General features: G+C 40.4%; 1 protein-coding gene across 2 annotated transcripts in view; it reads right to left on the bottom strand.

The window, feature by feature from the left end:
• Positions 1-22,903, bottom strand: part of ephb1 (EPH receptor B1) — a 154,848-nt gene that overhangs the window by 33,655 nt on the left and 98,290 nt on the right. For both annotated transcript variants that reach the window (XM_005476260.4, XM_013269921.3), the window contains exons 5-6: positions 19,249-19,584; positions 5,751-5,875 (exon numbers count right to left, since the gene is read on the bottom strand). In XM_005476260.4, the coding sequence (XP_005476317.1) occupies positions 5,751-5,875; positions 19,249-19,584 (461 nt within the window). The remainder of the gene's footprint in view (positions 1-5,750; positions 5,876-19,248; positions 19,585-22,903) is intronic.

Raw genomic sequence — 22,903 nt, forward strand, 5'->3', positions numbered from 1 at the left:
AGGTGAGCAGACAGATGGCAAATCGCCAATGGGCAAGCATCCCTTGGGGGAGCCCCAGCTAGCAATGGCCCTTTCATGCTGCCTGTCAAATGGGGATTATGTGACACACACACACACACACCCACATCTGCTACTTAAAATGAGCTGGCATTTGGCACTCCAGCAGGTTAGGAGATAACCAATGAAAGCCCATGCCAGGAGGGACTTCCAGCCATGAGAGGTCCTCTCCTGCTGCCAGTCAAATGGGGATTAGGAGGACCACACCCATACTTGCTAAATAAAGACAAAGTTGCAGGTGGGAAGGCAGATGGCGGAGCAGCCAATCAAAAGCGTTGCCAGGGGTGACAGAGAGTAAGCAATATGGGGAGTTTGGGCTCTACGACATGCAATACAATCACTGAAACACACTTAGTGAGGCAACTCTCTCTCATGAATATTGTTCACAGATTTAATTGATTCATTTTTATTGATGTTTCTTGTCCGGACTGTTGTTAATACAAGAGCACGTCTATTAATTATTTCCTAGCTAGCAAGCAAACTCACCAATAACCTACCCCCTACATGACTAATATAAAGTAGTGACATTGCATATATTTGGATGTGTTTTAACTGAAGTCATTATGGAGAATCTATTATATTTATTAGAAATATTGTATTACTACCAGAGCAATTATAATTGTATTGTTATTAACAGACTTTAAGACTGTCACTTCTTTTTTTTTCAAATTCCAATACACCCCGTTGCTCTTGTAGTCCCAGTTTTCCTCTGCCACTTGTCCCCCTTTTACTTCTGGAAATTTGTATTTTTGTGTGACTTTTTGAATCGAAACAATTCCTCTTGTGGGTCTGTTATAGGTGACTGGTAGTCATATAAGACTATTAAAAAAAGCCTGATTTGACTTCACTTCACTTGGTCTGCAAAAACAAACAAACCATGTGTACACAGACACCTCTCTATGTACACATAGGTTGTTTGTTTTTAAAAAACAAAAACAAAAAAATACCCAAAATGGACAGCATGGCTCCTTGGCACAGAGACAAACTTGGTAGTACCAAGTGTCCTACTGAAAAGCTCACACACATGGGTGCACTCACACACATGCACATAAAGAGAAAGATGGGGAGTATATAAGACAACATTTTGATATTTGAAAAAAAAAAAAAACCTCTTCTATTAATGTTCCCAATTAAAACGTATTGCCTAAGGTTGGGAAAAACCGGTTTAGTAGGGGGCAACAATTTAAATCTCAGACTAGATAGGTTTTATTTCCAAATGCAAATAATTACCACTGCCTCATGAATTCTAATCTAAAAGGGAAGTGGTAATTATTTTTAAATTGTAAAATAGTAGTGATAAAAATACGACATTAAAGACCCCCAGGGTCTCTTAATGATTTTGTAAAGTAAAGAAGTTAAACCAGTGTAAGAGTAAATTCTATCCCCACACAAAAAGGGTCTCGGATTTGTTTTTCATTGCGATTCTGCAAAGCTGCATGTTTAACACTAATGAGGATGGTAAAAGACAAGCAAGAAGATTCAATTTATCTAATGTAAGTTTCAAGGGAAACCTATTTGTTTTTGCTCTTTGAGTTTTTTCTTGTTCTTTGTAGGCACCTTTTCTTTTTCTCTTTGTATGCATTCCATTCACCTGGAGACCTACAAGAAGGTTCGGTAAGTGAGTAGGGAGACAAACAAAGAGGGAGAAAAGAAGAGAGTGCGCTCTTGCTGAGGGACTGAGGGAGTGCTGCATACGTTCCAATGAGGAAATAAAGGAAAAAGAAAACTTTAGTGTGTGTGTCCATAAAAGTGTTGTAGAGACAAAGGAATAACATGCATTCCCAATTATTTCTTCTGAGGACCTTTTAATTATATGTAAGGTGAGATTTGCAGTAAGACTGCCCCCCAAAAAGTTGTAAGTGTTAATGGTCAGTATGTTGCAGATCATAGTGACATGCCATAAAACTTGCATTTGCTCTCGAATTTGTCACACCGTAGCATGACAGTACTGCTGTCATCCAGAATGGATACACCTGGACTGCTGCCGACACAGGCAAACACTGACACTCGCTCACACACAGATCCCGGCACACACACACACCCTCTCTCTGACACCAGCAGAGCAATCAGTAACCAGAGCCGGTGGCTGCTCCGCTCCAGCCTTAATGGAGGGCCTGACCTCCGCTACGCTGCGTTATTTCCACCCTCCCCAAATTTTCAGGCAACCAGAGGAAAAGGGGTCTGAGAAAAATGGAGAGAACGAGAGCATGCGATTGTACTTTTTCTCTACAAATCTTCAACTCATTTAATCTTGCTTCCCAATTTACAGAGTCCTGAGACCGCTTACTCTGGAATGAGAAGGTAGGTTGAAGAAGCGAGCGAAGCCTGTTGAGAGAACAGCCTCCAGCATTTTCTTGAGGTTTCAAGTGAAATTGTCAAAATGCAGTCATTTCCAACAACTTTATATATGCAGCTACAGCTTAAACTGCAGTTCTACTATATATGGAAAATTTGGACTTATTCTGCAGCTTTATCATTACTGTTAACATTTTATATAGCAGTACATTTTCAGAAATTTTAAATATTAAGTTATTCATTTAGTGATGTTGCTTATCATTAAATGAAATGTGCAAACACGGAAAAACAGTTCATAAGGCATAAAGAAGAGTTTTTGAGCACCTTTCTGCTTCAACACAGCCTGAACTCTCTTAGCAAAGCTTTCTACTCATTTTCTTTGGCTTCATCACTCCATGAAACCTGTTGCCACTGTTTTTCAGTCCAGTTCTTGTGTAATCTGGCACACCTCAGCCTTTTTTTCCCCATTTCATTAAGAATGACTTCTTGACAGCCACCCTCTCACTCCGACTTTTTTTAATGAGACCTCGGCAAACAGTAGAAGGATCAACTGAAGGACCAGATGCATCTTTCACCTGAATTTTCCTCCCTAGTTCTTAAGAATGTGATTTACAGATACTGTTCAGCTGCTGCAGCTTTTAGGCCTGCTACATCTTCTTTTGTCCTCCACTTGTTCATTTTCCTCAGAATATTTAAAGATAAACTGCGCACCATGCCAAGATATGCCAACTTTTCAGCTAATACCTCTGGGAATCACCCTGTTGGTGCGAAAACTATTTTATCACTGTCAGACTGTCACTTTTTGCAGATTGAACTAAAGAAACGGGAACAAATTATATGTTTTTGGCGAAACGCTGCTAGTAATTTAAAAATTGGTTCTTTGCTAAGTTGTCTGTTATGTGTAAACACAACACGGGTTCATCCCTTGAGTTAGTTGCCTTTTTTATGCTTGAATGATTCATAGGTCAGTGTCGAGTGGCTTAAACAAACAAACAAAAACATTCCTCAGAAAATTGTCAGGTACAAGTACTGGAAACGAGTGAAAAAGCTGCCACTTATTTCTAAAGCTCAAAACCATTTTAAATTTAGAATAATGTGGCTCGAAACTTTTTCACAGTATTGTATATGGGACACGGGTGCAATTGAGATATTTCTTTCCCAAAAGCAGTATTTTTAAAATAAAAATAAAGAAGGAAATACGATCTTACTAACCTAAAGATCTGTGGAAACATTCTGCTTCACTGACTGCATGACTACATTTTTTTAGCAGTTCCAGCGAGTGACTTAAAGCAGACATGCTTTAAGCCTGAGTCCTGTAGCTCTAGCTGACAACCTTATGAACCAATGTTTTTTATGGCCCCAGAGGGTGTCTTGGTGGCTCAGCAGACAACATCACAGAGCATGTACTTTTCCTTGCATGTATATCCCCCTTTAAAACAGTGCAATGACATTCTGTATTGCACTGTCACAGAAAAAAAACAAAAACAATTAAACCTGCGTACAAGAACTAAACTTGCATCGAACAAGTACTATGACAAGGTTGTGAGAGAAGTAGATCATTCCTTTATGAACAACCTGAAGTATTACTCAACACAAAATGTGACAATGCCATGCTGTTAGAGAAGTTGCCATTGTCAGTGAGTATATGTGGCTCCCGGTGAGATGGAGTTTGCAGAAAGACAGCTCACGCTTTGCTGTGCTAAGGACTAGCTGACTGTGGCAGGCACACTGAGAAAATCAACTCCATAACCATAACAGTGTGACTACTCTCATATTCAAAAGGCCACATCATCACTTTACAGCAGGCGAGAAAGCAAGGACGATAAACACAGGAGAAAGCCACGCCAAGGTTTGTGACAGAGAGAATCTACATGGCATTACGCACTTATGTGCATAGGGAAATTTAACAGGCTGGGAAATTACACTTCAATCCATTTAGCTTCATTTGATTCTTTTGGCCGAAAACTTCAACCACCTGCACTTTTGGTTGGTTGGTTGGTGCTTAATCAGGCATAAAAACACATCTACACTGACACTTTGGACAGCCACGGCTGGCTGAAGAAGTGTCTGTTCAGAACCTATAAAAAGCCGCGTCAGATCCAAAATACAGCTTGTCAGAAGAGGACCACCGTAGTGGAAATCTCATCTTCACAGCCCAGTGTGTCACAAAGCAATCACTCTGACTCTCCTTCTGTGTCTTACTCAGAGTCACACGGGGAAGTATTTTTCCAGATAGACACAAAAACATAGGGGGATATGTAGGTGCATTAAGACTGAGCCAGACAGGGTCGAGTACAACCTGTCTGTCACCTGAGCTATCCCAGTGCAATTAGCAACCTTGTCCTTGTTAATTCACTAATTTGTGATTACGCAGTGCTCGTCTATTTGCGCGAGGATGCACTGCATAAACATCAATAGGATTAGGTTTCATTGATATTCATGAGCTAATGGGAGGGCTGTATAAGTGTTATTTACACGACACTAAGCTGTCTGGCAGATAAGGTTTCTCAGGGCCATCGCAATCAGATTCAATTTCATGACCTGTGCAATGCCAGAGGGGAAAACAGCAAGCGCTGCAGCTAATATTGGATAACTGAGTTTCCAACTGCAAACACTATTTAAAAACATGATTGTTGTTCTTTCTGATAGAAAATGCTAAATGTGACAAAACTATTCTAAGGTGGGATTGTGAATATTGATCGCAGAGCCTTAGCCAAAATGAGTTTGTGTGAAGTAAATAACTCAACACAAAAAGAATAAAAAAAAAAAACATTGATAAAACTATATTGATTTTTTATCTTTTATTTGAAAAGCAGAACATGGGTGAAGGTGCACCAAATCTTAGCTTAGGATGACAAGGACTGGAGAGAAAAAAAACAAAGAAAAAAAACTGCACAACCAACTTTGCTATACCTATCGATCAGCTTGAGGAGGACAAACAAGGACCCAAACAAAAAAGCTAAAGTCTCCAATCTCTCAGTATCATTATGTTCAAGGCCTTGGGAAAAGCCTACAGGTCAATACTTGTGCAGCATAGGCTCCGTGGGGTAGGACTGGCGACTTAATAAAGCAGACGTATTGTGTGTGAGCAGACGGGTCGATGTGACTCCCTCCAGATGCAATGCATTTTCACAGTGGGACAGGTTGCTGCACTACGCAGAGTGGGCCTGGAGCAGAGGTCAAACTATTCACTTCATCAGCAGCCGAAACCAAAGAACAGTGGGAGAGGCAGAGTGAACACAGCGAAAGAGCATATTATCAACCCAGGGGGACTCAGCTCAGAGATATCAAGGAGAGCTTTGGTTTTTGGGCGGATTTATATGCAGTTGAATATGCAGAGTAGGCGACACGAGTAAAAGAACTTCAGCCATTACAGAAACACACACACACACACTTACCTTTTCATAGTAGCGCAGCTCGTAGTCGAGGATGATGCCATTTGGCTGTTCTGGTTGAGGCCATGAGAGTGTGAAGCTATTCATGGTGGAGCTGATTTGGTGCATGATGGGAACTATTGAAGGAGCTGGAGGAGACAGAACGAGTAACACAAAATTAGTGCATTTCTATAATAACTGGCTTTAATTACACATTTGTCTCGCCCACAAATGTTTGTTGGTTGTAGGTGGTTATTCAAAAATACTCAAATTCAAGATAATTAAACAGAGCAGTCAGCAAGGGTAGCAACTCTGGGTTGTAAGTCTGACTAAACAGCTGAATTGCTCAGTTCTGTGCATGTTTGTCTGTCCTCGAGGCTCAATTTCATGAAACCTGGAAGTGAAGTTAGAAAATGTGGCTTTAAATGCAGAGCGCTTTCTCTAAAGTTAGGTGATTTGCTTTAGTGCATTTAGTTCAATAATTCAATCCAAATACTTTCAAACATGATGGTCTATGTTTTAAAAAATAGTGCACTTTTGAATTCTGTACATGTGCAAATAAAACATCACGCTGCTGCACAAATACAAACTGAACTATTTCGCCATCAGTATGCTTCTCAGAGACCGAGCGGCTTAAACAGTACAACTGCCTCTCTCATTAGTAAGCAGGTAAGCAGCTGAGTTAGAGCGATTAGGCCTGCTCTCTGCCATATTCTGGCACCGCAGGACCAAATATAAACTGGCTTTAGCCAAAGCAGATCTGCCAATTTTGGCCAAGATTTGTGGGCGTGGACTTGGGCCGAGTATAAGCTCTAGCGAGCAGGACTCTGGCTACCAGAATGGTCCATCACCACGAGCCTGGCAAGTGTCCCGCTACCATTGTGTTAGATTTTGTCCGCTGATGGGCAGAGAATTCAGGAGCATGAGTGTAGCCTCTACAGGATGCACTGGATCAGTTCTCCCTTTTCTTTCACGACTACTCATTCACACAGTTGTGTTAACTTAGACTTAAAAACTTAAATAAAAACTTGTTTTCATTTCTGTCATTATTAAATTTCATAAACATGTATTTTTTTCTAAAAATTCAGTCAGAGTATAGGTAGTAAAACTAAAGGAAACAGACATTGACTGTCTTTGCTACCTCTAGGTCATCAAAAAATGAAAATATTGCACATTTTTATACTGATCAATCTTAAATGCTGTAAAAATATTTCCACATTAATTCACAATTTGCATCACAAGTTATCGTGAGGACTACAGAGGCGTATTACAGTGATAACACTGCCTTTTTTTCTTTTTAAAAAAAGCACTTAAGGCTTAAAATCATTAAACTGATGAGACAAAAATATCATACTTTCAAATTCAGGAAATTGACCCATTATTATAAATGAGTGAGTAGTAAAGTATGTGACCCCACAGCAGTGAATTTAAAGCCAGATGTTTTCATTCAGTCAGGTTTGAGTAAAAAACATTGACTGATCAAAATCTGGTCATTACAAAACCATCAGCTTCGAGGGAAACTGTGGATTTTCTGCATAAGCAGCTGTTACATCCAACATAGTACACACTGAAAATAGATCCAGTAGAAATCGCTTTGCATTTTATGTTATTTATTTAATCAGTGTTTGTGTTATTAAAGACAAAGTCTTGGGACCATTTATGAGTTTTCTCTTTTTTCATTTAGTCGGGTTATATACACATAGATTGTGTTTGTTTGATTTCTTGTACACTTGCTTGTTGCATTTGAAAATGTGAGGCCTGTAAAACCCTTATTGGCTTCTTTCCTATCATGCATAACAGTATTTGTATCTTCTGCTCAACTGTGTAAATAAATACGAAACATTTCATATTATGATTAATCAATGCAGACATCTTGGTAATTCCAAAAGATTTGGGGGTTTTTTTGTTGTTTTTTCACTTGCAACAGTATACTCTATTATTAGTGATATCAGTATCAGTGATATCCTAGTGAACCAAATTATAGAGCGGAAAGGGAAAAAAGCAAGCTCTGCACCCAGCCAGTACATTCTAGACAGAGTCAATACAAGCAATGCCCCTGTTTGCATATGAACTGCATCTTTTTCATGTAATGAAACCCTTTAAAATCAAATCACTATAGTACCGTGATTGTTTTGACCCAGCTCCACCGTATATTCCATCCTTCAGCCTAAGTACACCTGAACGCACACACACGGGCTGTCAATTAACCCCGACAGTAAGCAATTTCCTGCTCACCTCATATTTTTTTGCCCTCTGCAACTGTCATACCGCTATCATCTGTGCTCCTCTTCATGCTTCACATGTTGCTCAGAGATTGTATTATAAATAAAACTTGATAAAACTTGCGCCGTGTGTGCATGCCGATGTGCCTGCGCTTATGTTTGCGTGCTGTGTTATATCTTACAACTCTGTGTCATATATTTGAATTTAAGTTAGATGAAAGTCTAAGAAGACTTTTTTTTTCATTCAAGATAAGACCTCTGTGTGAACCAGAGCGGGATCTGATCAGCTGCAAGCATGTTTTTAATTTATATGGACTACAAGTGTGAAGTAAAATGAATTGAAGTGAAATTAAATTGAATCCTATTTTTACCGTTTAAAAAAAAAGGTGTCACATGCTGATGCGGTGTCCCTCTGTCTTACTGCTTAGTATTACCTTTTTTTACTATTTTTGTCACTGCTGTTATTTAACGAATCTGTGTCGTGTTGTTGCTGACCGCAGTATCTAAGCTACTTTGACATTAATTTTTCTTACTCCCGTTTGTAGTATTAATGTATGTAATCCCATTAAGACTTTAAATATCACAAACAGCGTCACATTGACCGTATGCTTTGGGGGTTTTCTTTCTTTTGGTCCACATGGGACCCATTTTGCCTTCCTCTGGCTGGAGCTTACTTTCCAAATGTCTGGAATTCTGTGTGGAAAAAAAAAAAAAAAACGAGCCCAGAGCAAACTGAAATACTACTTCAGGTTTCAAGAAAGACAGGACAGAAGAGAAGAGCCTACCGGTCAATGTCTCATTGTGCTTCTTTTTGGTAACAGATGGAAAGAATAGCTGAAAGAATCAAGCCAAAGGCTACCACAATGTCTTTTCATGCCAGATATGTCTGATTTAGGCTTCTGCGGGAAACCTATGTCGTAAGCAGAAACCCTTTTTAACACTAACCTTCGACATAACCTGACACGCACCTCTCGAGAAATGCAACTACACGTCAGGTCGATGTGACCTGTAACTGTTGTGATTGGTCAGTGTAGCGCCATTGAATCCTCCTATTAAGACCGGATACCCAGAAGGGGGAAAATATGTCCCAACGTTTCATGTTTTTTCAATACACTTCCAGCGCATACGAAACATCAGGACACGACTACATGCCGATTAACGTGTAACCACACACTCGCATAAATGTGGACAACCATGTCTATGTCATAGGCTCTATAAAGGCTCCACACAGAAGTCTGAATCAGAAATTAGGGGAGGATTAAAAGAAAAAGGTAAAAATTTGATTACTTGTGCTGTAATGGGACAGATCAGTCATGTGGCAATGGAGCTGCTGATAGGCTATTACCTGTGACAGGATCAATCAGGGCTGTGCCGGGACACTGAGGCCACGAAGTTTAATATTTTAATTTGTAATATGCGGAGAATTATAATATAATAACATATGTAATAATCACATTTTTTTCAGCTGAATTTGGCATCAAAGCAGCAATAAGAAGCCAAGCCCTCTTTATTTAGCTGTCTTTGTGCTGCAGAGAGTGCAGCAAGGACTACGGCACAAATCACAAGGCTGCAGTAACTGAAGCCTGTGCTGCAAAGTGAAACAGAGAACATATGCTGCATTTTACTTTGCACATCCATATATCATATTGTAGATACTGTAAATCTGTTTAAGCTGTAAAGTTGCATTCATTTGCACAGAAATAACAGAAAAGATCAGAAAGTTAAGACACAACTTAAAACTTTATTTTGACCAAACATGTAGTTGCTCTTTCACAACTTTGGAGCTGCTGAGTGTCAGACTCTTAATAAATGCTGCACCAGGATGTGTTTTCTTATAGCACTCAGTACCAATGCATCAATCTGTGATCAAGGAGGAAACTTTTTTTTTTGTTAAACAAAAGCAGCACAAATTATTTAATAAAAACTCAGACTGCTTAGCTTTAATGCACAAATCAATTTCTGTAATGACATATATAAATAAGCCCCAGATTTAACTCCATCATCATAAAGTCCTTCAAGCTGCTATAATGGACTCTAATTAAAAGTTAAAGGATGAATCAAACCAGAGTTACTCATCAAACCAATTTGTGAAGACACAAGCGACTTTGATTAAAAAATATATTCTGCCTGCTGCTCATATAAGTTCAAAGCCTTGGTGTTTGCATATAGTCCTGGAAAGAAATCCCCACCCCCATGTTTGCAGGCATAAATACAGCCCCACACAAGCCCATGCTCTACATTTTGCGCCTATCAGCCACTTGGCTCTTGGCCTGCTTGCTGCTGAGGCCTAGTCATCACTCCACCTGGTCTCCACTCACATCTTGCTGAATAACTCCTCTGTTCAAAAGGCAGCAAATGGCACCCTCTCTCAACTAAGTAATCTTTTTATCACACTCCTTAGTGATTATTCCATTTCTTTTGCTTCTCTGTGTACTTCACTCTTGGATAAGCATTCAAGTTATAGTAGGGAAAAAAAACCCCTCTGACCTTTTTACATGTGTTTGAACGTAAATCATGTTTTCTAAGGGAGCCAAGGTTATTCTTCAGCTTCTCCAGCTTCGACTGGGGTTAGTATTTCTTGATTTGAATGTCAGATAATTTTGTAAAATGTAAATGTTGAACAAATGAATAGGCTCTGTTTATCCTGTCAGTGTGAATGGATTCTGTTCCGTCTGCCTCTCTTGGCTCTCACCTCCTGCCCCCCCCTCCCTCTTTCCTGCTCCTATACCCTAGACAGAGAGTGTAAGGGCTAAGCTTCACCTCAGTGCACTTCAGCCTCTCTGCTTCTCAGGCTAGTTCACGCTCCACTGACCAGGGCTAGGGCTGCCTGGGCCGCATTATCAATTACCGGCCACAGGCACACACTGTTCCTGACAGACCCCAGGGAGGGGCACTCCACGCAGAAATTACTGCAGCAAAAAAAAAAAAAAGAAGAAAAAAAAGAGGGGGGGTGCTGAAGAGGGGAGCCCTGAGTCCTTGTCCCAACTAAATTCAGACAGAAAAACATGAATTTTCGGCAATGAAATTCTTTTTTCTTTTTTTTCCCAGCGATTCAGGTGTTGTGCGTCACTGATGGCCAATTTGGAGGAACAACATCCAATCAGAGCCTTTTATGTTCATTAACTAGTGCCAGAGGAACTCATACAGTACCAGAGCTGAGATGTTCTTGTTATTACTCCTTTAACCAATTTAGTTTGGCATAACTAATGCAGTTCTTGTTTCCCAAAAGCACAACACAGACTCTCAGTGAACTCAAACATCGGCTCAACTGGAATACTGTGATATTAACATGTACCCTTATAACATACACTTCCACTACCCTCTCTGAAGAGAAGGGGAGAAAAAAACAACCTTTTTTTAAAACAGCTGTGTCCCACTGGACATACTGACTGTGCTCTGGGAAGAAAAGCAGAACAGGAAAAAAAAATCATGTGCACATGTATGTGGGTCCTACCAGGCTACGTGTGAAGAGCCTGTCACAGACAATGTGTCGTGCCTATATGAGGGTGAGGTTCAGCCCAATGAAGCACCGCTGTCCCCACCAACTGCGTCCCCCACTGTCACCATGGGACGATGATGGTGACAGTGATTGGTGACTGTGTCCTGCACTCCTCCCTCCCCCCTCCATCCTTCCCATCCCTTGCTCCTGTGCTCCACTTTTATCTGGCCTCACTCGCAGCCCCTGGCTTTTAATGCAGAGCTCGGCTCACCATTAATCAAAGTCAAAGCCTCCAAGCTTCTGACTTAGACAGAAAGAGAGAGAGAAAAGAAGGAGGGACAGAGATGGGCCGGGACAGAAGCACGAGACAAAGTGATGAAAGAATGAAAAGCTTATTTACTTTTGTGCAATTAATCAACTGTAGAATACAGATGAGGTGAAGCACCACTTTGCATGTGTGCCACAGAGCTGAGCCTGTGGTTTTGCAGTGATTCCTCCAGCATCAAGTTGGTATAACTCTAATATTAAACAGGAATGGTTGAAACTACTGCAGAGATACCGCAACTTTTAGTCTTCTTGGAAAAAGATCTGAAATCTTACATTTCCACAAATAAGGTGTATATCATCCATCTTTGGAAAGTCCCTCAAAGGCTATAGTAGAGATTACATAACTGTTTCCACAAGGTCAGAAATGCCGCCTCAGACTAACAAAGTAAAGTTAATGTGTAAAAAGTGTGAAGCTCCCTTTGAATTATTAGTTAAAGGCTATTTTCTGTATCTTGTAGAAGGCAGTCAAATTGTTTTATAAGGTCAAACTCAAAATGAGAATAAAAGTTTCCAGTCTCCTTTCTTTCTCTGTGGCCTTTTTCTCATTAGAAACAGACTGAGATGGCTATACAACTTCCTCATGTTCACATTTGAATTCCCGGCTAGAAATTCCTGCTCTGCCTCAGTTAGTATATGACAGAACAGAAAGTTATACTGGAATTCGTCTGCAGATCTTGTACCGCAGCCCCATTCACTTCTGTGCAAACGGGGGGAAAAGCAAACAAATACATATAAACATATTCGTTGCCACATGTACAAGTTGTTCTTTGTGCACTCGTGTTTTGTTTTTCAAGACGCTGCCACGCTACCGAACCGTGCAGCCTCTTAATAGCGACTCAGTGTCTCAGATGAGGGGAGCAGCCTATGTTGCCGTGCCTCTGTCAAAGGCATAGGTTCAACTGCCTTCCACCTTATTATCAGGGGCTCAGAGGGCCAAGCCAGCCATGACTACATGGTAATGGGCCTCTCTTGAACATCTTAAAGAGGGATCAGTTCAGCGCCAAGGATTTCTGTCAAGGAACCATGGTTTGAATTATTTTTAAAATCACATTATACGTGGACGATTCCAAACATAGAAAAAAAAATGAAGCACACACACAAGAAAAAAAAAGAAAATACCACATACTTTCACACAGGAACAAGCGCACACAGAAACACAAACGTATGCTTACTTAAAACATCACATAGAGACATCAGAACTGACAAGGTGGCTCAGTGGCATCAGAACCGACACTTTCATTTTTTTCCCGCCTGCAGCTAATACCTCATTTTCTGGATCCAGGGACAGGATCCAACAGTTATGGGAACAGACATTAAGTGAAATAAAAATGGCACACTGGAGAGAGCCTCAAGACCCGTTTAAGATGATGAAGCTCTCAGACACCCTAAATCTTATACAGTGAGAGTAAAGCAACAAGAAATAAGGCAACACCCCAAAACAAATGGAAAGGCTGTAAACTGAAAAGACATAATGAGCAGTGTCTCCATGGACATGTTTGCCTAACATCTCATTGGGTTTTAGAACCCCACAGATGGCAGCTCTCTTTAATTCATCTGGTTGTTTGGATTTCAGTCTACTGCACTACATCTTAGTATCTTAAATGCAACTTGCCCAGTCAGACTTGCCCATAGAAGGCTTAGGATAGTAGTGTTTGCATTTCTGTGGGAATGGCTCTCCAAACAGCAACTAAGTGGAGGAGGATTGTTTGTAGATATACTTGGCGTTCTGTGGTCTGAGGGATTGTTGGCACATAATCTAGGTCAAGAAGGCTGTGCTAGTAAGATCAGAGAAATGTTGGGTATTAGCTCCATAAAATAGCACCAGTCAAGAGGCTTTTGGATATTTATTTCATGAAGTGTTCACTAAAGCAGCCCCACATAACAATTCAGGGAACACAGTTACCACACTTGAAAAAGTTGTGATAAAAAAACCCAACAAAAACACTTTGCTAGCAGCACTTTGTACAAGTTAACTGCCCAGGATGGAATAAATGAGGGAACACAGCTAGCACAGTGTAGTATTCACCACACGTTTATGTTTTTACTGCCAACGGTGTAACCATATATTTTTAACTCTGTGGCCATATCGTATTTAACTAAATCCGAGAGAGAGTTTCTTAATCTTTAAATTAAACAACATACAGTAAAAGCTATTATCCAGTGGCCAAGATAGATAAATATGACTAAATTCAGGCCAGGCTTGAATGATGGTCTTAAAGGGGGCAGTATATAACCTGTGTGTCTTTATCATTATATGTGTGTGTGTGTGTGTGTGTGTGTGTGTGTGTGTTTCCTGGAGAGCAAAGGCTGTGAATGAACTCCTAAATCACACTATTGATCAGCCCTTCCTCCCAGACACACGCTGGGATCGAGGGCAGTTAAATGGCCTCTTTGGTGATTCACACTAAATCCCCTTACCCCCCTCCCCCACTATCCTCTCCTCTTCTTCTACTCATCCAGTCTCCCCTTGCTCCCCTCAACCTTGTCTTTTCATAGCCAGTTCATGCTACGGCCATCTAAATACTGCTGCCTACTGTTTTCTGGATAGCCTTGGTTTACCGTAATCACACGACTATCTACGCTAAAGCTAAGTCGAGCCGAAAATGCAAAGACTTCACCAACACAAGTGCAAACTTTTATCATGATCATTTGAACACATTTCCCCTCACAGGTTGTTATCAGACCAGAAAGGTAATAATATAACACTGCCCTTGACAAACAGCCTATATTTCATGGGTAGGCTCTACTTATCTTCTAAATTATATATTTTATGGTGTTATTTGTAGTTTAGAATCAGCGAAATGTACATTTTTGCTATCAATGTCTGAACTAAAATTGAGTGTGAAACTGATAAAACTGTCTTTTTATTGCTTTTCCGTGACCTGAAACCATATCACTGGCCGTAAGCTTTGGAGTCATGTTAAGGTGCAATACTGTATATGGATATAACAGCTATAGTTTAGGAAGGTCTTCAAGAAGTTGATCCTTTAGTCTTAGATTCAATCCACAAGACTTCATGACAACTATGGATTATATAAATAAGTAAGCAATATGTACACTTCCATGGCAAACATGGAAATTAGCCACCTGTAGCAAAACATGCAAGCCTTAAATGTGGAGGTTCACTGGTTATATTCTGGGAACTTGTGACATCTAGTCCGCTTCTAGTCTAGTCCCTATCAGGTCCCAATCCCAAATAACTGGAATGGCTGCATCATGCCGGGCTTCTGGTGTAAAATCTGTTGTGGTGACCCCTTGGGAACATAAGAGATCAGTCAAAAGTACCTTATTGATGAAAACTGCTAACTACATTATGGATCTCCATGCCAGATCTCTTCTGGCCTACCCAGTGGAGGGTGATTTGTCCATTGATCAGTATAAACCTCTTGCTTTTCATTTGTTCTAATAGCTTTTACTTTATGGATAATGTTTAGCAAAGCCACAAATTCATACAACTGGGAATACTCTCATCGATCAAGATGCTGAGGTAAATTTCCACATCCTCATCTGTGCACTCTGGTTCAAATAAATATGGCCAACCTTCAAGCCAAAGTGACTCGCTACCTAACTCATAGAAGATTTAGCTGCTTAGTTTCCAGAAAGTCAGCGCATAGTTTGTGCAGTCATATAACCACAACAACCACAATAAAACAGAAAAATACCAACTTGAAATAAACTGGTCAACAACTGATTTTATATGTTCCTCAAGGCTTAGATGTAGAGGATACAAATGCTTCTTACATTACTCAGTCACACTCCCTGCACAAATAAACAGCTGTGCAGACAAATAAGGTTTAGGTATTGTTTTCTATTTCATTTAGAGATCGCCATCAGAGGGAGTTACTTTTCCCTTCGCAGAAGCTGGGCAATTTGCCTACAGAAACTGTTGCACATTTGATTGACTTTATACTTCATATATTCATATATTTTATTGTAGAGAAGCTGGGAACAACAGACTTTTTCATGGATGCTTGGAAGTCCGCAGGGGACTTGTGGACACACTTTGATGGCAACATTTAAACTACGCAGACCATCGTGCTTTACTTTACACTGAATTTGTTCATTGAACGTATAAGATGATGTAAGTATTCAGTGTTTCTGAAAGCATAAATGTGCTTCACTGCTGCATTGAAGAGTCTTTGGGAATCTAGAACCTTATATCTTAAGGATGTCTTTGTTGTTGTTGGGTGTTTTTTCTTCTTTTTTTGAGCGCATTAACATTTATCCCTTCTGGATACTTCTACATCGTTATTGACCTCGAAAACCCCCCATTGAAGTCAGGAACAGTGCAATTACCTGTCTACAAAGGGGCTATATAGAGCTGGACATAGGCTTGGCAGATTACTAGCAGACACCTCATTACTGCAGCAGACTTCAACAATAGGCCTGGGCATTGCTTCTTCTACATCTATCTGTCAAGTGTACTATTAGTCTGTCAAATGGGGACAGTCAGCACCATTAGGCCACCTTGATAATCAGACCTATTTACTCCCTCATTTTCCTCTTCTTCACTGTCACAGTCTTTCAGTCTGGTAGGGAAAAAAAGCACTCCATTTCTCCGTCCTGCCTTTGCCTTCCCTCCCACTCATCTCCTGATTCTTTCTCAGACAAAGACAAGTTCAGTTGGTCATTATGTTCCTCAGAGAGTCGTTGTAATCAAATGTGGTATGCCCTCAACCAAGCGGGCCAAATTTAATTTCAAAATGTAGTCCCACACAAAGGAGATCTGGATGAAGCAATTACTATGTCACTGGTCTTTGAGATAAATGTAAAGTTCATTCTACAATTAAAGTAAGACAGGGCTCAACTAGACTTCATTTGACATTATATATTTTATCAGCGGATGAGAGTATGTATTTGCACATCTTTAGAGGATAGGAAACATGACATGAGCTATCAAAGTGCACTACTGACGAAAGGATCCGTGGACCCAGGCTACTAAAAACTTGTCACTTTCTTCCTTTCGAGACTCAACAATCTTTTTTTCCCACTAAGCAACTCCACTTTATGTTTGTTTAATTCCCCCAAGCTTTGCTTTTTACAGTTCGACCCATCCACAAACAGAAAAACGAAGAAAGCCTCATTTAAATGTTTCACATGGTCAGTATTTGTCCCTTGATAGGTGTTTTTTTTGTGTACAAGTCAAAGCTCTACAAAAGCATGAAAAAATCGCTTGTAGCAAAGAGGACCATCAAAGTCAATATCCTCAACCTGTCATTTCCATTGGATGGGCTTGGATCCCACCACACAAATTCACACAAGCAAGTACAGAGACACAGACAGGGAGAATAAGAGGAAATAATGCCACCCTGAAGCTAACCATAGCATGGACACATGTACATCCATGTGAATACACATGGATGTATAGAAACACAAGCTTAAAAAAAAGTGTCCTCCAATCTGACACTTTAGTGTTGAACAGGGACGAGATTTGAATCTCCATTAGCTGCTACATACCTATAAAGCAAGCTGTGCTCTTTTTGCCCCACAATATAACATTTAACAGGCAATTTCCTCAGTTAAGGAAAGGAAGGGCTAGAAAGATCATGTATGCATACCTCACCTGAACAATTTTCCTCTCTCTTCAAGGCCTGATTATTCACAGTGGAGAAATATGAAATCATAGTAGCCCTGAAGATTCCTAAGCCATGAAGTGTGGCTTCATAATGCTCTATTAGGTGAAAAATGATACTCTATTAGGATGAAATGATTCACAGTATTTACAATAATAGGGTATTTGCCATTTCACAAATTAAACTGAAACAGAATGCAGAGTAACCAGAATGTTCAATTCAGTTTTTCAATTTCATTTAATTTACACAGCGCCAAAGCACAACAACAGTTGCATCAAGGTGCTTTATATTGTAAGGTAGACCCTACAATAATACAAAGAAAACAGAGAAAACCAGAACAATTATGTGACCTCCTATGAGCAAGCACTTTGGCGACAGTGGGAAGGAAAAACTCCCTTTTAACAGGAAGAAACCTCCAGCAGAACCAGGTTCAGGGAGGGGCGGCCATCTGCCGCGATCGGTTGAGGTAAGAGGAGCAAGACAGGACAAAAAACATGCTGTGGAAGAGAGCTAGAGATTAATAAAAACTATTCTCAAATGAAGAGAAGTGTATAAACACATAGTGTGTGAAAAAGCTGACTAAAGATGAAATACTCAATACATCATGGGAATACCCCAGCAGCCTAGACCAATTGCAGCGTAATTAAGGGAGGATTCAATGTCAATGTTGAAAATTTGCGATAACGATATAACTGACGATACAATTGACACTAGACAAAATACTTTACAACTCCACAACTTTATTAGTGCAAAAAACCCCATCAATGTATTTTCACTTAAACAAGCAGCTGTTTTTTATGTCCATTAAAGTTATATAAAAATGTAACAGTGCAAATTCCTTGCTGACAGTTTAACCAAAAGGCATTTCCAGTGTAAACTGGCCGACATATCCTCAGCATAACCATGTATAATATCCACCAAACTTAAAAAGAGGTTATACACACACAATACAGTAATATTATGTTGAAGCACAGTACGTATCACTCCGCGAGGCGCCTGCCTACGATAGCCGTAACGCTCCGACAATCCATCCAGCGGTGCGGCTTCGTAGCTTAGCAAAGTCGGACTAAAACATTTGACAGATTTTTGAGCGCCGTGTATCACATAAAATCGTTTCGAGGTCAGTAAACACAACCAGAATTCATACATAAGGCACACGGGATTATAAGGGGCACTGTCGATTTTCAGAAAAATCAAAGGATTGATTTTAAGTGTGCCGTATTTTCCAAACAACACGGTAATAACGACGGCCCGCTAGCATGCGCTACCAAAAATAGTGCTTTGTTGTGTATCTGACAGACGAAAGCCAAACCAGTTCCACACCACTGAAGTTGCAGCATTTTTACAAACACATTCTGGTTCATCCGTTTCATTTAACGATCCACTTTTGCTCTTCTCATTCTGTGTCGCCGCCATGTGCGTATGTAAACAAAGGCACTGCGCATGCGCGTTTTACACATATTCTATCGCGATATTTCATTTTCCTATCGTTGCCCAAAATTACACCGGTATTACTGTGAACGGTATGATATAGCCCAGCCCTATCTGTCAGTACCCTTGCTGCCTAAAGGAAGCATGAATAATGTAAACAGAATTGGTCTTAGCACGGAACCCTGTGGAACTCCATAATTAACCTTAGTGTGTGAGGACTCTCCATTTAGACGAACAAATTGGAGTCTATACTAGATAGATATGGTTCAAACCACTGCAGCGCAGTACATTTAATATCAACAGCATGCTCTAATCGTTGCAATAAAATATTATGGTAAACAGTATCGAACGCTGCACGGAGATGAGTCCACTGTCAGAGAAGAAGGTCATTTGTAACCTTCACTAAAGCCGTTTATGGTCTGTTATGTAACAGAACACTTACCAAAAGTAAACAGTTAGAATGAAAAACAATGAAAAACAACATTGATATGGACAGCTTTTTGAATGATCATGGAAGTAAAGGTACTTACCAGCCTGGTTGGTGGTGATATCTATGGAAACATGCTGCGCAGGGTATGGACTCTTATTGCTGACACCATTGACGGCCTGTATCTCGAAGCTGTAGACGGTATGAGCCAATAAGTTGCTGATGAACACCCTGGTCTCGGTCAGGCCCAGCTGTCTTGGAACAAACTCGACGTTGTCATCACAGTGGGAACAGGAACGCCGGTTGGCCTGGCACTTCTTGCACACTATGTTGTAGACGACATCATCACGACCACCCGTCTCCCTGGGTGCATGCCACTCCAGGATCACCGAGGTTTCATTGACGATGGAGATCACATTTCTCGGGCTGGATGGCACGCCTGTAGATATAAAAAATTATGAAAGAAAAACTTGAGGGTGTAAAAGATGTCATCAGGCTGAAAGAAAATTAACACATTGCTTATAAAGAGGAAAACAAAACAGTTTCGTACATTTCTCTCCTTTTACTTTTGTCATTTTACAACAGTCTAATAAATACAAATGCTGGTTTTGAGAGCAACTTGTCTTTTTCTTATTTTTCTTCATCTCGAGCACAATTTGGAATGCTAATTTATTCCATTCACACCCAGAGAGATCATACAGCGAAACGTTTGTGTCTATCAAACATTGGTTATTTAGCAAAATGCAGTGTTGCATGGAGTATTCTTATCCAAGTGGCTCTGGAGATTCACGCTCCCATTCACTCCCTCATAGCCCGCAGCTGGAGCGGAACTTCAAAAACGATATTCAGAAAGAAATCAAGAAATAATGAAACTATTGTTTTGCTTGAGTGGTGGCTTAATATCAGGGTGCAGAAAAGTGCCTTGTTTGGCCTTCTGCAATTGCAGCACAATTCTTTAAGAGTTAAAATCTGTTTAAATGCCGGTGGAGAATTACTCTTAGCTGAGAGACCCTTCGACTGCTCAGAAGCAGCCCTCCCAGATACCAGACAAAGCTTTCCAAAACCCCTTACTCAGTGCTCCTTAGGTTAAGTATTTTAGCTTTTGACCACGAGCAAATACAACAATAAGAATTTTATACAGCACACGTTCATGGAAATGAGGAAATAGTTACCTCAGTCTACAAAGACACAATTAATTCTTGCTGCAAAGCCACATGGAATATACTCGGTAGGCTAAGTAAAAATGACAGAACACACAAGAGTGGCTGTGTTACTTCTGCAACCTCGTCTCAGGGTCAACAGCAGAGAGGTCAGAGAGACAAAGGGTGTAACCCACACAGCGTGATTATTATGGTCTAGATGAGAGGGCCGCTAACGCTCCAGACAACATGGGCAAAGGCACATAGAAACCAGCAAATTCATATAAAAATGTGTAAAATATGTCATAGGGTTGCTTGAGGGGACTGGAGGCAGTTTCGCTGTTAGGCACTATGGACTGCACTTCATGTTACTCACACAGCATACATTTATGTCATCTGTCACATAAATGCACTTGCTGGGAAAAAACATAAGCAGATCTGTTCATGTGGAAAGTGCATGCCCAAACCCACAGACAGACTATGGTGTGAATGATATATCTAACGTCCCAGTTGCAACAATACTCTACATATGCAGGGATGCTGTAAGAAATCACACAGGACTTCCACCTGTATGATGACCTGTACCTTGGCTGTTTTAATTTGCCACAGGAAGTAATTTGGTGGCAGTTTTACTTGTGGCTCTTGGCAGACATTCCTTCAGTTACATCACACGCAACATAATTTGGTTGTGTTTACATACATACTGCTACTACAGAAACAGATAACTTTTCCAATCCCCCTCCCAAAAAAACACACATTTTTTTTCTTTTTTGCACCACTCTGCAAAGTAAAGACAGTGTACACAGCAACACAAAAAGCAGGTCATTAGCATAGGAACAGCAATGATACATCATTACACATGTGCTTTTCTACAATATGGGCATGTGCAATATGCGCAAAAGGGTCTGTGCGAATGAGACTGGTGCAGCCAGCCACAGTATTTGTGTCATACCCTTTAAACAGATGTGGAAATCAAAATGACACTTTATGATACGGCTAAATAAATCGACAGGGGCATGCAAGCTGAACATGGCTTCCTAGAAAGAAGAGACGCAGCGAGGCAGAAATGCACGGCAGCAAAAAAACCACCCCTGAGTTAGTAGACAAAATGAAAGTCTGATCAATATCGTTATGAGTATTATGTCAAAAGTCCTACTGTGTTACTCTCCTCATGTGTTTCCTCACACTCACAGGCTGATATGCATAGCTGCCCTGTTACTAAGGGGGCTTTAAAATACCACCTGGACTGTAAAACACTACGGCCCAGTTTCCTTCCTTGGCTACTGATATAAAGAGAGCCCCAGTGCCCAAAATAAAAACGTCCAGATATTGTGTACTCATCCACCTTTTGAATGGTCTGAGGCTAGTGCTTCTCTTCTTTCAAACTGTTTGTTTTTATGATGTGAAAAAGGCCTTGGGGGGCCAACAGAAGGTCCCTGTGTGGAGATAGTGATCACAGCCAGAGGAGCCGGGAGAAAGAAAGAGGGGCTGTGTGGGCTGGTGAGAGATGAAAAAAAACAACATGTTATAAGGACTAATAGTGACTTTGTAAGAGACTAAAGCAGTCAGAGTCTGAGTGTGTTCGGGTTAGCAGTGCTGCTTGTGAGATTTGAGTGTATTCACAGTGATGAGTGAGGAAGAACTGGAATAAAATATAAAAGTACATCCATAACACTCAACAGTAGCTTTGAACCTTTCTTGACTCAATGTGCACGATACTTTAGATGTGTCATCGAGACTTAGGAAAGTTTTGAATATAAGTGGATGCGTGTGTCTGATAGTCTAGAGCATTATGTCTTCAAAGTCAGTACAGGAATTAGAGCAGGCTAGACAATTACCTTGACTTAGCTCCATTTATTACCAGTCACTGGGAGAGGAAACTGGCCAGCTGATGGCTGAGTTGTGGGAAGCACCCTTAACTGACTCCAGAAGTGGATTAAGAAAAAAAAGGTGAGAAAAGAGCAGAGATTTATGCACTTTGACAGCTTGCTCTCTTTTCCCTTTGAATTGACTATAAGATCAGAGGAAAACAGCTAAATGGGATGATGAGGAAAATGAAGAAAGAAAAACAGATAAACCATTTCAGTTAGAAATTTTTATGGGTTTTGTTTGGATTACAAAGCACAGACGACATTAGATAGGACTCCAGGAAGTTTTCAGGGGACAGGCCACAGATATGAGCATTGAGTGAGAGCCATAACACTCAGAACCAATATGGTACAGATTACGCATACTGAAATTCATCAGAACCATACTGCTTTCCTTGTCAGTTCTCATATCTATGCTGATTCAATTACCGTCCAAAGATTTTCCCCATGAACCGGTTAGCAGCTGCATATACATGCATTTACAGTGTTTTAAAAAAAATTATAAACATAATAACATATTTAGAATTTGGCAGGGTTGCTTTAATAATTTCAGCATAGACTATACATTAAAAAAATGCATATTCAAATCTTGCTTTGTCACATGGAGTACCTCCTGGTGTGTTGATGGGATTTTTTTTTCTTTCTTTGACACAAGCCCACCCCGACCTCATGCACCATCACCTTTTCCCCTGCCCCCCCGGACCAATTAGAACTGGTTTCACTGCTCGACTCCCGTCAGTTACCACTCAGC

Source organism: Oreochromis niloticus, linkage group LG18, assembly GCF_001858045.2.
Source record: "Oreochromis niloticus isolate F11D_XX linkage group LG18, O_niloticus_UMD_NMBU, whole genome shotgun sequence".
NCBI classification, from domain to species: Eukaryota; Metazoa; Chordata; class Actinopteri; order Cichliformes; family Cichlidae; genus Oreochromis; species Oreochromis niloticus.